This window comes from Sander vitreus, chromosome 8 (assembly GCF_031162955.1).
Source record: "Sander vitreus isolate 19-12246 chromosome 8, sanVit1, whole genome shotgun sequence".
Taxonomy (NCBI): Eukaryota; Metazoa; Chordata; class Actinopteri; order Perciformes; family Percidae; genus Sander; species Sander vitreus.
Genome location: NC_135862.1, coordinates 545,356 through 560,000, shown reverse-complemented (window position 1 = coordinate 560,000; position 14,645 = coordinate 545,356). Strand labels below are relative to the sequence as shown.

Below are 14,645 nucleotides of genomic sequence, written 5' to 3'. Positions count from 1 at the left end.
TTAAAAGTGTGATCATTTATGTGGATAATGTTTCACATCTTCCACACTATTAACTGTTTACTTGACCTGTTAAACATGAGGACGGGAAATGAATGATGAATCCACAATACTTTCAGTCATCCTCTGGATTTCTCATAGATGAAATATCTTACTGGCAACAAAAAGATCGGCACGGAAAAATGCAATAGTGCCTGTGATTCTGTAGTTGCTGAGGCTCAGACATCCATGGTGCACAGGAGGCGGGACGCACGGCTCCATCTCCCCAGGAACAAACGCTGTGTCGGGGGGTAAACTCATGTGATGCGTAGTTGATCCCGTGGATGATTTGTAGGCTGTTAAGTGAACAAGGTGTACCCGGTCCACCAAACACTGGGCCGTCTTCACTGTCTTCATTCTGCACATATTTCTGTTACTGTAGTCCTGTTTACTATTTCATTATTTCATCCATGCGTGGTGCAGCGGATCACCTGCCGTGGAGACGCTGGCCTCACTAACCTCTCCTCCTCTGAGTCGGCCTACGCCCGGTTTTATACATGAGAATATTTCTGTGCGTAGGTACTTTTCTAGTTTTGGCCATACGCCATCTTCTGGTATGAAAGCTGCACAATCTTTTATACATGAGGCCCCTGGTCCTCCAACCGTCCCTCCGACATCCTCCACCAGTTCTTGGTATTTCTCCCTCTTTCATCTCTTGATCCTCCTCCATCCTCTCCTCCCAGGGCACTGTCAGCTACTACAAGATCAGTTGTTCTGTGGCCTCACAGACCAAGATGATGTCAGGACTCCATTTGGACTGGGTGATGTGTGTTGGGTTTTTCAGCTGCCTTTTCAGGTCGACTGTCATCGTCCAGTCTCGGGCCGTGGAGAGCAAACCTACAGAGCAGTTTTTTTTATGCTTTCTCTCTCTCAAAAAATTCCTTTTCCCTGTGTGTTGCGTTAAACATGAGGATGAGACTAACTTTTGCGCAATTGTGCGGTGTGAAAGCTAACTCACCCTAAACTAATATGATATATAACAGCTATATTGGTGTCTGTGTGTGTGTCTCTGTGTGTGTGTGTGTCTGTGTGTGTGTGTCTCTGTGTGATGTCCCGCAGGTCTGCCAGAGGACTTCAGCAGCAAAGACTTCCGTCCGTCCTCGGCTCCGCTCTGCTTCATCCAGCAGCTGTGTGAGCTGCACGACGGCCTGGTGCTCGAAGCCAAAGGAGTCAAAGAACACTTCTGGAAACCTTTCATCCACAAACTCTTCCACAAGAGGGTGAGACACACACACACACACACACACACACACACACAGACACACACAGACAAAGAGAGACACACACAGACAAAGAGAGACACACACAGACAAAGAGAGACACACACAGACAAAGAGAGACACACACAGACAAAGAGAGACACACACACAAAGACACACACACACACACAAAGACAAAGACACACACACACACACACACACACACACAGACAAAGAGAGACACACACAGACAAAGAGAGACACACACACACACACACACAAAGACACAAAGACACACACACACACACACACACACACACACACACACAGACACACACACACAAAGAGAGACACACACACACACACAAAGACACACACACACACACACACAAAGACACACAGACAAAGAGAGACACACACACACACACACACACACACACAGAGACACACAGACAGACACACACACATTTACCTTTGATAATGTTTCAATGTTTCCGAGCACACTTGAAGGCAGCTTCATTTCAGAAAGAGAGAAAGAAAAGAGACGGACCCACAGGTCTGATCTCTGGTCACATGACCGCAGTGGGACAGGGTGGACAGTGGAAGTTGAGTCAGTCTCAACTTTCCGGCGCAGGCTGAGTTTTCCTGAGTGTCCCCCCTGTGGTGACCCCCCCCCCCGCCGAAGCCAAAACACACCACCCCCATTCAACATGAATGGAAAGACCGTTTGACGGCCGACGCAGGCTGTCTGAACGTGGCCTAACTGCCGTGTGAAACCAAAACTAACTGGTTCAAATGTTAAAATGAAATCTGAACATTAGTTTGGACTTTCATGTGTGAAAAGACCCTGAGACACACAGAGGAACTCCTTAAAGGGCAACAGCAGGTTTTACCTGCAGGTTTAGTGTGAAACTAAACTTGTTTTCTCCACAGATCATCAGAGGAAAAGAAGACAGTCTGACCGGCTTCCTGGACCCCATGAACTTTGGAGACAGTTTGTGAGTCACACACACACACACACACACACACACACACAGACATATGTTTCTACGTCTGTGTTTCTACGTCTCGGTGTGTGTTTCTACGTCTCTGTGTTTCTACGTCTCGGTGTTTCTACGTCTCGGTGTTTCTACGTCTCGGTGTGTGTTTCTACGTCTCGGTGTTTCTACGTCTCGGTGTGTGTTTCTACGTCTCTGTGTTTCTACGTCTCGGTGTTTCTACGTCTCGGTGTTTCTACGTCTCGGTGTTTCTACGTCTCTGTGTTTCTACGTCTCTGTGTTTCTACGTCTCGGTGTTTCTACGTCTCGGTGTTTCTACGTCTCTGTGTTTCTACGTCTTTGTGTTTCTCTATTTCTACCCTAAACTTCTGTTCTTCCTCCCCAGTCTGTCTCTCTCTCGGGTGTACGAGGAACACATTCTGGCCTCCGGCGGTCTGGACGAGAGGATCTTCACCGGCGAGGCGGGGAGCGAGGGCATCGGCACGCCGGGGCCGTGTGAGGGAGCGGAGGACAACGCCACCTACAGGCTGCACACCAACATCACGGTGAGACGACATGAAGCTTCTGTTTCTGAGTGTGTACGGTACTGGAGTAAATGTACTTAGTTACATTCAACGGCTGTAACTCAGCGGCCGGTGTGTCTCTGTCTCCAGGCTCTGAGGGCCTCCACCCCTCTGACAGGGAGGAAGTTCGTTCAGGAGAACAGCTCGGCGTCTCCAGTGTCGGCGGCCCTGAAGAGTGTCGGGAGACTCCACACGCTGCTGTCAGGAACCAGACAGGGACCGAGCGCCACGCTAACGGAAACTTTCCGGTATGTTCACACAGGGACCGATTTTCAAAAATGTTTTCACATTTCTGCTACATAAGTGACCCAATTTAAAGATATATTCATCTTTCCAACGGTGAAATCTCCCTTTACGTTGATCTTGTAAAGTCTGTGTGATATTATATCCATCGCAGAATGCAAATTAAAGAATCACACGCCAAGACCTGCCCTGCGAAGCAGCTCGAGTGGTGAAGGTTAGGATAGCTGATTGGTCAGGGGATAGGACCTGTACCAATGGAGTTACGTTACCTTGCATAAGCATGGACGCCTGGCCAGTACATGCTGTTGAAGGGTGGGATTGACGGCGCAGATTACAAAATGAAGGGAAGACAGTGAATATAGTGAGGGGTTAAGAGAAGAGACAGGCGAGAGAAAACAACAGAAAGTTTGGGATCATTTTAAGCTGCAAACATGCTGCTCCATCATCTCTGTAGAAAACATCCAGTCTACTCATCTATTCCACGGAGAGAACCTGACACCAGGTAGCTAACTAACGTCTGCTGCTCTCGTCCACCGCGCTGTTTTACACAGCTATCCTACAGCATGCTACTCTGCTAACAGCCATGTTTTACACAACTAGCCTACAGCATGCTACTCTGCTAACAGCCATGTTTTACACAACTAGCCTACAGCATGCTACTCTGCTAACAGCCATGTTTTACAAACAAGCTAAAACGAAAGCTTCCGGTTTGTAATCTGTGTATTAGTTTGCTACTAATTTTGAAATTAACCTGTAAACGTAGCTGCTGCTGGAGACAATCCAGCCCCCCCCCCCCTCCAGCATGGCTACTTAATATGCACATTAATTTTGTTCTTTCTCCTCTTTAGCCTTCTTAAAATGTGTCCCCCAGAACAGTGTAGTTGAATAGCCCTGCTGTAAGTCACATTTACCCTCTGGTTAGTGAACATATCCAGTGCAAAGAGCCAGAGGCAAGAAGGGGAAGGGGGCGAAAAAGATTAACATTTGGGCCACCAAAAATGTACTTTTGCCACCAGAATAAGGGGCTTGGTGGCCCATGCGGCCCATGCTTAAAAATATTATAATATATATAATATCTATCCCTGTTATTGTATGCAATTTAGGCCATAAAAAAGGTTGCTTTTTCGAAAAAAGGAAACCTCTCTTTTGTATATTTGCTATTGCTGTTTACTGTAAAACAAAAGTATTTCTTATCCGATTAATCAATGAAATAATCGGTAGAGTACTCGATTACTAAAATAATGGATAGCTGCAGCACTGCTGTTTTCTTGTATTTCACTGGCCTCGTGGAATATTTCCATGTGTATTCATTTGTGCATAAGGTGTCTGTACATACAGAAGAAGGTTCCCTTAGTTGTAAGTGGTTATAATGGCAGCAGTGAATGCTTGTTTCTTTCTTTGAACTGCTTTAATTTATCATTTTATTTCATCTATTAATGTTATTCTAAAGGTGGAATTAATGCAAGATGTTTCCAGAGTCAGTGAGTCTAATCTATTTCCCTATCTGCATTGTTCTATTGGCCAAGAGAATGCCGTATTATTAATCTCAAACCCCGTTTAATGGTTAGAAACGTGTTGCCGTATAAACCTGCAACTCAGTGGCGTGTTGGTTTTAAAAAATATTGAGAAGGTATTAAAAGGTAATGAATTTACCTCCAGGATTTCTGTATATACCCTGATTAGTCACACGGACGTTTTACTGCTGGTGGCTTGTTATCTCTCAGCGGTGTAACGACAGAAACTGTGTCCCTTCAGGAACTGTGCCAGAGACCCCAGTGATGTCATCAGCAAGCGCCTGAAGGACATGTTTCAGATCTTCTGTCGACATTTCCAGGAAAGCGGAGCCGAGAGCAGAACGATGGGGAAAGGTGCATACACACACACACACACACACACACACACACACACACACACACACACACACACACACACACACAGACACACACACACACACACACACACACACACACACACACACACACACAAAGACAGAGACACACAGACAGAGACACACACACACACACACACACATCAAATGTCACTTTATTGACATTCTTGTCCCATTGTTTGAGGTGTTTGTCACTTTTCCGACCCTTTTTTTCCGCTTTTTGTCACTTTTTCCATGTTTTTTGTTGATTTAATTTTTTGTAGTTTTTCGTCTATTTTTTTTCAACGTTTTTGGTGCTTTGTTGTGAAGAGAAACTTCTCTCTAAAACCCTAAATGTTGGTCCTCCCTGCAGACATGGCGGTGAAGTACTTCGGCCTGGCGGAGGCGCTATACTACCGGATCCTGGAGTCCATCATCGAGAGGGAGAAGATGATTCTGGGAGACGCAGACCTGTCTGTGAGTAGATGATTTTATAAAAAGTAGGGCGTGGAGAGACGACACCAAAAACCAGAATCACATTTCTTTAGTTGATATCTGATGTGAAAAGAAGGAAATGGTTCTGACATTACTCTTTAGATGTGTGTGAGTTTCCCCCACCAGGAGTACTTTATATAGTTCTGTTTTATAGTGATCCATTATCTGTTCAACACATGTTCTATTAAAGAAAAGATAGAAAATAAATATTTGTGTGTGCTGTAAAGTGGTTAGAAAATATGAAATCAGAATCGGCTAAAATCGGTATCGGCTGGCCTAACTCAAAGAAAATCAGAATCGGCCTAGAAAGTTGTAATCGGTGCATCTCTACTTGTGATCCTTGTCAGGTTGTGTTTGTGTCTCAGTGTCTCTGTGCGGTGACTCTGTGTTTGTGTCTCAGTGTCTCTGTGCGGTGACTCTGTGTTTGTGTCTCAGTGTCTCTGTGCGGTGACTCTGTGTTTGTGTCTCAGTGTCTCTGTGCGGTGACTCTGTGTTTGTGTCTCAGTGTATCCTGGAGCAGGACGTCTTCCATCGCTCGCTGCTCGTCTGCTGTCTGGAGATCGTCGTCTTCTCCTACAGACCTCCGGGAGATTTCCTAAACCTGATCACCATCTTCCAGATCCCCACGTATCACTTCTACAAGGTATCAACGCAACCAATCACTTCTATCGGACTGCTAATATGTTTAACTCAATATTTTCAGATTATTTTGTATGAAAGTTAAGGGGTAAACATGGACTCTATTTACCTATGTGTTTGTGTCTAAACATCCTTTTAGTTTAACATGGAACAGCCCCGAAATCACTATCACCAAACCCACCAGACTCCATGTAAATAATCAGGACTTTTAGCGTGTATAGAGCCAGCATATCTCCACCAGACTCCATGTAAATAATCAGGACTTTTAGCGTGTATAGAGCCAGCATATCTCCACATGTAAATGGGTGAATTAAGGGTTTATTTCAACCAAACCAGAGTGGTGATTGTTGGAACAGTGGAAAGATGAACCAAGACGGCTTTTGGTAGTTTGATTTAGTTTCTGTCCACTTTGAAGTGTGTTTTACCATGATAAAAGTCCTGATTATTTACATGGAGTCTGGTGGGTTTGGTGATGGTGATTTTGGGGCTGTTTCATGTTAAACTAAAAGGATCTTACTCTTTAACTAAAAGGTCTATCTCTGTAGGGATCCATCCCATAATGTTGTCAGACACTAATAATAATCTGAGTCTGTCAGCAGCAACAACAGAACTTTTGTAATGTAATTTTACAGAATAAAAACATTTGAATCAGAGATAACGGCTAAGAGTAAAGCTCAGTGAAAGGTGTTGGTGTGCAGGTGATCGAGGTGTTGGTGCGCTCCGAGCAAGGTCTGTTTCGGGAGATGGTGAAGCACCTGAACCAGGTGGAGGAGCAGGTTCTGGAGAGTCGGGCCTGGACTAGCGACTCCCCGCTGTGGGAGAGCCTCCGGGCGGCCAGAGACCCCGTCCCCGCCTGCAACCAGGTCCGCAAAACTCAACTTTAAATATTAGGATACATCCTCACAATTTGGTTTTAAAAACAAATATTTTCTGCTGCGTTTACCCCTGAGGTATTTTTCAAGGTTTTGACGTTTTCTGACGGAATTGAAGCTTGAGTTGGTGTCTGGATGTTTCAGGTGATGCCTCCTCAGTACCTGGAACACAACGATGACAGCAGCGTTCCTCTCACTCCCGTCAGCCACGGACCAGACCTGCACACAGGCAGCGCCGTCAAAGGTGTGTGTGTGTGTGTGTGTGTGTGTGTGTGTGTGTGTGTGTGTGTGTGTGTGTGTGTGTGTGCGTGTGTGTGTGTGTGTGTGTGTGTCTGTCTGTCTGTGTCTTTGTGTGTCTGTCTGTCTGTCTGTGTCTTTGTCTGTCTGTCTGTCTGTGTCTCTGTCTGTGTGTCTCTGTCTGTCTGTGTGTCTGTGTGTGTCTCTGTCTGTGTGTCTGTCTGCCTGTCTGTCGACCTGATGCTGGTTTAATATTTTAATGTCCCCCTGCAGGCGTCTCCCCCTCCCCCACCACCCTGCTGGACCGCTACAGTTCTCCCCTCGCCAGCTCGCCTCCCTCTGGCCCACACCGCCGCCGCCTGTTCGCCGACCCGGTGGACACCGAGCCTCGAGTCACTGCGCCAGCCTCCGTTACCAAGACGACCACGGCCAGCCTGGTCACCACCATCCCAGCCGGGCAGACGGTGCTTACCGTCACCGCCAACAACGGGCAGACGGTCTCCATCCCGGTGCAGGGTGAGGAAACGTTACGTGAAGGGGGAGGACTGAGACGTTACGTGAAGGGGGAAGACTGAGACGTTACGTGAAGGGGGAGGACTGAGACGTTACGTGAAGGGGGAGGACTGAGACGTTACGTGAAGGGGGAGGACTGAGACGTTACGTGAATGGGGAAGACTGAGACGTTACGTGAAGGGGGAGGACTGAGACGTTACGTGAAGGGGGAGGACTGAGACGTTACGTGAAGGGGGAGGAGGAATAAGGGAAAGTGGAAGTTTGTTCAGATGAACGACAAGTCTGATCCAAAGCACTTTTTTAAAGCCTTGTTACAAACTAGAAACACACTCTGAAAACTAACTCAAACTAAAATGTAAACTGTAACACTATAATAACTTGTGATAGTACCAAACGCTGACCTGTGACCTCTGCAGGGATAGCCAATGAGAGCGGAGGCATCACCTTCATCCCGGTGCAGGTGAGCGTGAGCGGACAGGGGGGCGGAGCCACGCTGCAGCCGCTGTCCGCTCAGACTCTCACTGTCCAATCAGCTGTCACCAAACCGGCCGCCGCCAAACCGGCCGGCAGTCCGCTGAGGAAGGGCTCGCTGTCGCTCTTCTTCAGGAAGGTAAAGCTCCGTCTCGTCCTCCTGTATCCTGACGGCTTCACAAACGCAGACAGGTTTCATCCTCAAAAATGTTTTATGAAAGACCAAAGAGAACAACCTCAGATTCTATGTAGAAAGGTGTAATTTGAGTGGGTTTAGTGACAGTTTATTTAGATCCAGATGTCTCTGTGTCAGGTGATAACCTCTGTCTCTGTCATATGATAACCTCTGTCTCTGTGTCAGGTGATAACCTCTGTCTCTGTCATATGATAACCTCTGTCTCTGTGTCAGGTGATAACCTCTGTCTCTGTGTCAGGTGATAACCTCTGTCTCTGTGTCAGGTGATAACCTCTGTCTCTGTCATATGATAACATCTGTCTCTGTGTCAGGTGATAACCTCTGTGTCAGGTGATAACCTCCGTCTCTGTGTCAGGTGATAACCTCTGTCTCTGTGTCAGGTGATAACCTCTGTCTCTGTGTCAGGTGATAACATCTGTCTCTGTGTCAGGTGATAACATCTGTCTCTGTGTCAGGTGATAACATCTGTCTCTGTGTCAGGTGATAACATCTGTGTCAGGTGATAACCTCCGTCTCTGTGTCAGGTGATAACCTCTGTGTCAGGTGATAACCTCTGTCTCTGTGTCAGGTGATAACCTCTGTCTCTGTGTCAGGTGATAACCTCCGTCTCTGTGTCAGGTGATAACCTCCGTCTCTGTGTCAGGTGATAACCTCCGTCTCTGTGTCAGGTGATAACCTCCGTCTCTGTGTCAGGTGTACCACCTGGCCAGCGTGCGTCTCAGAGATCTCTGCGTCAAACTGGACATCTCGTCGGAGCTGCGCAGGAAGATCTGGACGTGTTTTGAGTATTCTCTGGTTCACTGCACCGAGCTGATGAAGGACCGACACCTCGACCAGATGCTCATGTGCGCCGTCTACGTCATGGCCAAGGTGTGCGTGTGTGTGTGTGCGCCGTCTACGTCATGGCCAAGGTGTGTGTGTGTGCGTGTGCGCCGTCTACGTCATGGCCAAGGTGTGCATGTGTGTGTGTGCGCCGTCTACGTCATGGCCAAGGTGTGTGTGTGTGTGTGTGTGCGCCGTCTACGTCATGGCCAAGGTGTGTGTGTGTGTGTGTGTGCCGTCTACGTCATGGCCAAGGTCTTCATGTTCTTATATGTGTGTAGAGCTGCAAAGATTTATGGTTTAGTTGAATGAATCTGCAACTATTCTGATAATCCGTTAATCATCATGATTTCAGTGTTCTCAGTAATATTGATGATAAAACAGGTAAACGTGTGTGCTGTCAGCTTATTAAATGTGAATATGTTCTAGTATCTTCTCTCCTCTGGGACAGAAAACTGAATCCTCCTTCCTTCCTTCTTTCCCTTTCTTTCCTTCATTCCTACATAAAAACTTATATAAGGTGTAATGCAACAAAGATTAAAAAAATCATCTGCAACTATTTAGATAATCCAATAATCAGTTTTTATAATAACACAGGTAAACTTTTGTGATGTCAGCTTATTAGATGTGAATATTTTCTGTCTGTGACAGGAAACTGAATATCTTTGAGTTGTGGACAGAACAAGACATTTGAGACCAAACAACTGATCCATTGATCCAGAAGATAATGGTGTGTGTGTGTGTTTGTTTCTTCAGGTGACCAAAGAAGACAGATCCTTCCAGAACATTATGAAATGTTACCGCACGCAGCCTCAGGCCACCAGCGACGTAAGAACACCACGAAGACATTTCATATTAAACACAACATGGAAATACTCAAAGTACAAATACCTCTACATTGTACGTGTCTGTGTGTGTCTCTGTCTGTCTGTCTGTCTGTCTGTCTGTGTGTGTGTGTGTTTTTCAGGTGTACAGGAGTGTGTTGATCTCAGGGAGGAGGAGACATCACTCAGGCGGGAACGACTCCAACAAACACAACTCGCCTGCTGACACCAACCGGGGTCCCAGTAAGAAACAGTGTCCCAATGTTGGAATCAAACCTCCGGCCCTTAACCCCAGTTGTGTTCCCAGAACATGAATATGTGCAGCTTTATAGGTCCCATGACATGGTGTTCTTTGGATGCCTTTATATAGGCCTCAGTGGTCCTCTAAAACTGTATCTGAAGTCTCTTTATATAGACCTTAGTGGTCCCCTAATACTGTATCTGAAGTCTCTTTCCCGAAATTCAGCCTTGGTGCAGAATTACAGCCACTAGAACCAGTCCCACAATGAGCTTTCCTTAGGATGTGCCATTTCTGTGTCTGTAGCTATTGAGGAGGAGAGAGGGGGGAGGGGGGCAAGGTGGAGGGTGGGGGTGTGGCCTTGACCAACTGCCACTTTGCTCGTTTGCAAGCCATGATGTCTCTCTCTCTCATGGGGGGGCCAAATTATCTGGGTGGGCAAAGCAGAGAAAGGGGAGGTAACCTTTCCCCTTATGACATCATAAAAGGAAGACACCTGATTGGCCCATCTGAGCTTTCATTTTCTCAAAGGCAGAGCAGGATACCCAGGGCTCGGTTTACACCTATCACCATTTCTATCCACTGGGGGCCATAGGCAGGCTGGGGGAACTCATATTAATGTTAAAAAACCTCACAAAGGGACATTTTCATGCCATGGGACCTTTTTAAGACCTTCCTGTGGAGAACCTTTCCCTGTTTCTGATCTGGTCCCAGCAGGCGGAGACATCAGCCCAGTTCCTGTTTGCTCCAGCAGCACGTTGCCACCCCCCCAGCCTGGCAGCACCCCCTGCACCCCAAACACCTCCTCTTCCTCTGTGGTGGACGGAGAGGAGGAGAGGGGAGACCTGATCCACTTCTACAACAACGTTTACATCAAACAGCTGAGAGGCTTCGCTGTGAGATACTCGGCGAGCTCGCCCTCTGCACCGGTACGTCACGCTGCTTCAGGGCGCTTTCAGACCAACAACAAGCCATCTACTTATTCATAAATCAGGTTCAAATCTGCAGAAAAGTCTGCGTCCGTCCAGACACACACACACACTCAGTCAGTCAGTCAGTCAGTCAGTGAGTGTGTTCCGAGCGTACTTGAAGGCTGCTTCATTTCCCGAAGAAAGAAAAGAGACGGAGGGACTGAGGAAGCAGTTCAGAGCTTGTGTTTGGTGTTTAAAAACGTTCTTGTGGCAGAGATAGAGGCAGTGATGTTTCCTGTACGGGACTCTCACACCGCCTCAAAACACGACGACAACTCTGATCTCTGTTACCTGACTGGCCACCACATCGGGACACTCGTCACAAGTCGAAAAGTGTCAAAACGTTGACAAAAGCGACTAAAACGTTGAAAGCGATAAGTATAGTCAGTGTGAAAGTATGCTAGGTTTCTGCTTTTCTTTTGTATGTATGAACATTACTGATGTTTCCAAGTCTGCTGGATCATTGGTGGTAAGAAGAAGGGATGTCTGGTGTTGTGTGTGCAGGTGGAGACCCCCCCTCTGTGTCCGTACCCCACCCTGAGGACAGGCTCACCCCGACGGATGCTTTTGTCCAGCAAACACTCCATCTACATCTCCCCGCACAAGTCTGGCTCGTCCCCAACACCGCCCAGCGCCCGAGACAAGATCTACTACTACATCTGCAGCAGCCCACCCAACGTGAGTTACAGCAGCAACACGGAGCAGAAGATAATGTCCTAATGTCAGTCAGCGTCCACTAAAAGTTCTGTTGTTGCTGCTGACAGATTCAGATTATTATTCTAAGTATGTCTGACAACATTATGGGATGGATCCCTACAGAGATAGACCTTTTAGTTAAAGAGTAAGATCCTTTTAGTTTAACATGAAAAGCCCCAAAATCACCATCACCATCACCAAACCCACCAGACTCCATATAAATAATCAGGACTTTTAGCGTGTATAGAGCCAGCATATTTCCACCAGACTCCATGTAAATAATCAGGACTTTTAGCATGTATAGAGCCAGCATATTTCCACCAGACTCCATGTAAATAATCAGGACTTTTAGCATGTATAGAGCCAGCATATTTCCACCAGACTCCATGTAAATAATCAGGACTTTTAGCGTGTATAGAGCCAGCATATCTCCACCAGACTCCATGTAAATAATCAGGACTTTTAGCGTGTATAGAGCCAGCATATCTCCACATGTAAATGGGTGAATTAAGGGTTTATTTCAACCAAACCAGAGTGGTGATTGTTGGAACAGTGGACAGATGAACCAAGACGGCTTTTGATAGTTTTATTTAGTTTCTGTCCACTTTGAATGAAGTGTGTTTTACGATGATAAAAGTCCTGATTATTTACATGGAGTCTGGTGGGTTTGGTGATGGTGATTTTGGGGCAGTTTCATGTTAAACTAAAAGGATCTTACTCTTTAAAGGTCCATGACACGGGGCTCTTTGGATGCTTTTATATAGACCTTAGTGGTCCCCTAATACTGTATCTGAAGTCTCTTTTATATAGACCTTAGTGGTCCCTTAATACTGTATCTGAAGTCTCTTTTATATAGGCCTTAGTGGTCCCCTAATACTGTATCTGAAGTTTCTTTTATATAGGCCTTAGTGGTCCCTTAATACTGTATCTGAAGTCTTTTATATAGGCCTTAGTGGTCCCCTAATACTGTATCTGAAGTCTCTTTTATATAGGCCTTAGTGGTCCCCTAATACTGTATCTGAAGTCTCTTTTATATAGACCTTAGTGGTCCCCTTAATACTGTATCTGAAGTCTTTTTATATAGGCCTTAGTGGTCCCCTAATACTGTATCTGAAGTCTCTTTTATATAGGCCTTAGTGGTCCCTTAATACTGTATCTGAAGTCTCTTTTATATAGGCCTTAGTGGTCCCCTAATACTGTATCTGAAGTCTCTTTTATATAGGCCTTAGTGGTCCCCTAATACTGTATCTGAAGTCTCTTTTATATAGACCTTAGTGGTCCCCTAATACTGTATCTGAAGTCTTTTATATAGGCCTTAGTGGTCCCCTAATACTGTATCTGAAGTCTCTTTTATATAGGCCTTAGTGGTCCCCTAATACTGTATCTGAAGTCTCTTTTATATAGGCCTTAGTGGTCCCCTAATACTGTATCTGAAGTCTCTTTTATATAGACCTTAGTGGTCCCCTAATACTGTATCTGAAGTCTCTTTTATATAGGCCTTAGTGGTCCCCTAATACTGTATCTGAAGTCTCTTTCCCGAAATTCAGCCTTGGTGCAGAATTACAGCCACTAGAACCAGTCCCACAATGAGCTTTCCTTAGGATGTGCCATTTCTGTGTCTCTAGCTTTAAATGCTATTGAGGAGGAGAGAGGGGGGGGCAAGGTCGAGGGTGGGGGGGGTGGCCTTGACCAACTGCCACTTTGCTTGTTTGAAAGCCATGATGTCTCTCTCTCTCTCATGGGGGGGCCAAATTCTCTGGGCGGGCAAAGAGAAAGGGGAGGTAACCTTTCTGCTTATGACATCATAAAGGGAAGATTCCAGATCGGCCCATCTGAGCTTTCATTTTCTCAAAGGCAGAGCAGGATACCCAGGGCTCGGTTTACAGCTTGTTACTAACTGCTGCTGAACATTAGTCCTGTAGGGTAACATTACAGCTTGTTACTAACTGCTGCTGAACATTAGTCCTGTAGGGTAACATTACAGCTTGTTACTAACTGCTGCTGAACATTAGTCCTGTAGGGTAACATTACAGCTTGGTTCTGGTTTAATACTGGACCAGTTTCACAGATTGTTGTTCCATCAGACACAAACATGGAGACATAGAGCCCTGATGTGTAAGTGTGCGTGACCTCTGACCTCTGACCCCGCAGCGTCTGCAGGAGATCAACAGTATGATCCGGACCGGAGAGACTCCTACTAGGAAGCGCAGCCTTGCTCTGGACGAGGAGACGTCGCCCAAGAGGGTTTGTCCCGACAACCACTCAGCTCTGATCCGCCGCCTGCAGGACGTCGCCAACGACCGCAGCTCCTCGCACTGAGAACACACACACACACACACACACACACACACACACACACACACACACACACACACACACACACCCAGGAGACCGGGGTTAGTTTCCCGTTTGAAAAGGACAGGAAACAGTTAGGAGCCAGTAAACCAGAGAGTAACCATTGATGTTAAAAGAACTGAAGGAAGAATGGGAGGCGCTTGTTACAAAATCATCCTCCCTCCTTCATCCAGGGGGCTGAACAGAGAGGGGGGGCTGAACAGAGAGGGGGGCTGAACACAGGTGGTACAGGAGAACAGAGAGGGGGGGCTGAACAGAGAGGGGGGGCTGAACAGAGAGGGGGGCTGAACACAGGTGGTACAGGAGAACAGAGAGGGGGGCTGAACAGAGAGGGGGGGCTGAACAGAGAGGGGGGCTGAACACAGGTGGTACAGGAGAACAGAGAGGGGGGCTGAACAGAGAGGGGGGCT

General features: G+C 46.6%; 1 protein-coding gene across 4 annotated transcripts in view; it reads left to right on the top strand.

Moving 5' to 3' along the window:
* rbl2 (retinoblastoma-like 2 (p130)) overlaps positions 1–14,476 on the top strand; it is a 20,950-nt gene extending 6,474 nt beyond the window's left edge. For 2 of the 4 annotated variants that reach the window (XM_078256283.1, XM_078256287.1), the window contains 18 exons: positions 1,096–1,256; positions 2,169–2,233; positions 2,619–2,778; positions 2,887–3,044; positions 3,494–3,541; positions 4,795–4,907; positions 5,280–5,383; positions 5,907–6,044; positions 6,739–6,903; positions 7,057–7,156; positions 7,423–7,665; positions 8,079–8,272; positions 9,023–9,199; positions 9,908–9,979; positions 10,119–10,218; positions 10,928–11,142; positions 11,689–11,862; positions 14,032–14,475. In XM_078256283.1, the coding sequence (XP_078112409.1) occupies positions 1,096–1,256; positions 2,169–2,233; positions 2,619–2,778; positions 2,887–3,044; positions 3,494–3,541; positions 4,795–4,907; positions 5,280–5,383; positions 5,907–6,044; positions 6,739–6,903; positions 7,057–7,156; positions 7,423–7,665; positions 8,079–8,272; positions 9,023–9,199; positions 9,908–9,979; positions 10,119–10,218; positions 10,928–11,142; positions 11,689–11,862; positions 14,032–14,199 (2,555 nt within the window). In that variant the 3' untranslated portion in view covers positions 14,200–14,475. Of the gene's footprint in view, positions 1–1,095; positions 1,257–2,168; positions 2,234–2,618; positions 2,779–2,886; positions 3,045–3,493; positions 3,542–4,794; positions 4,908–5,279; positions 5,384–5,906; positions 6,045–6,738; positions 6,904–7,056; positions 7,157–7,422; positions 7,666–8,078; positions 8,273–9,022; positions 9,200–9,907; positions 9,980–10,118; positions 10,219–10,927; positions 11,143–11,688; positions 11,863–14,031 lie in introns of all 4 variants that reach the window. The other 2 variants (XM_078256284.1, XM_078256286.1) reach the window with 2 other exon arrangements.
* Positions 14,477–14,645: the final 169 nt, after the last annotated feature.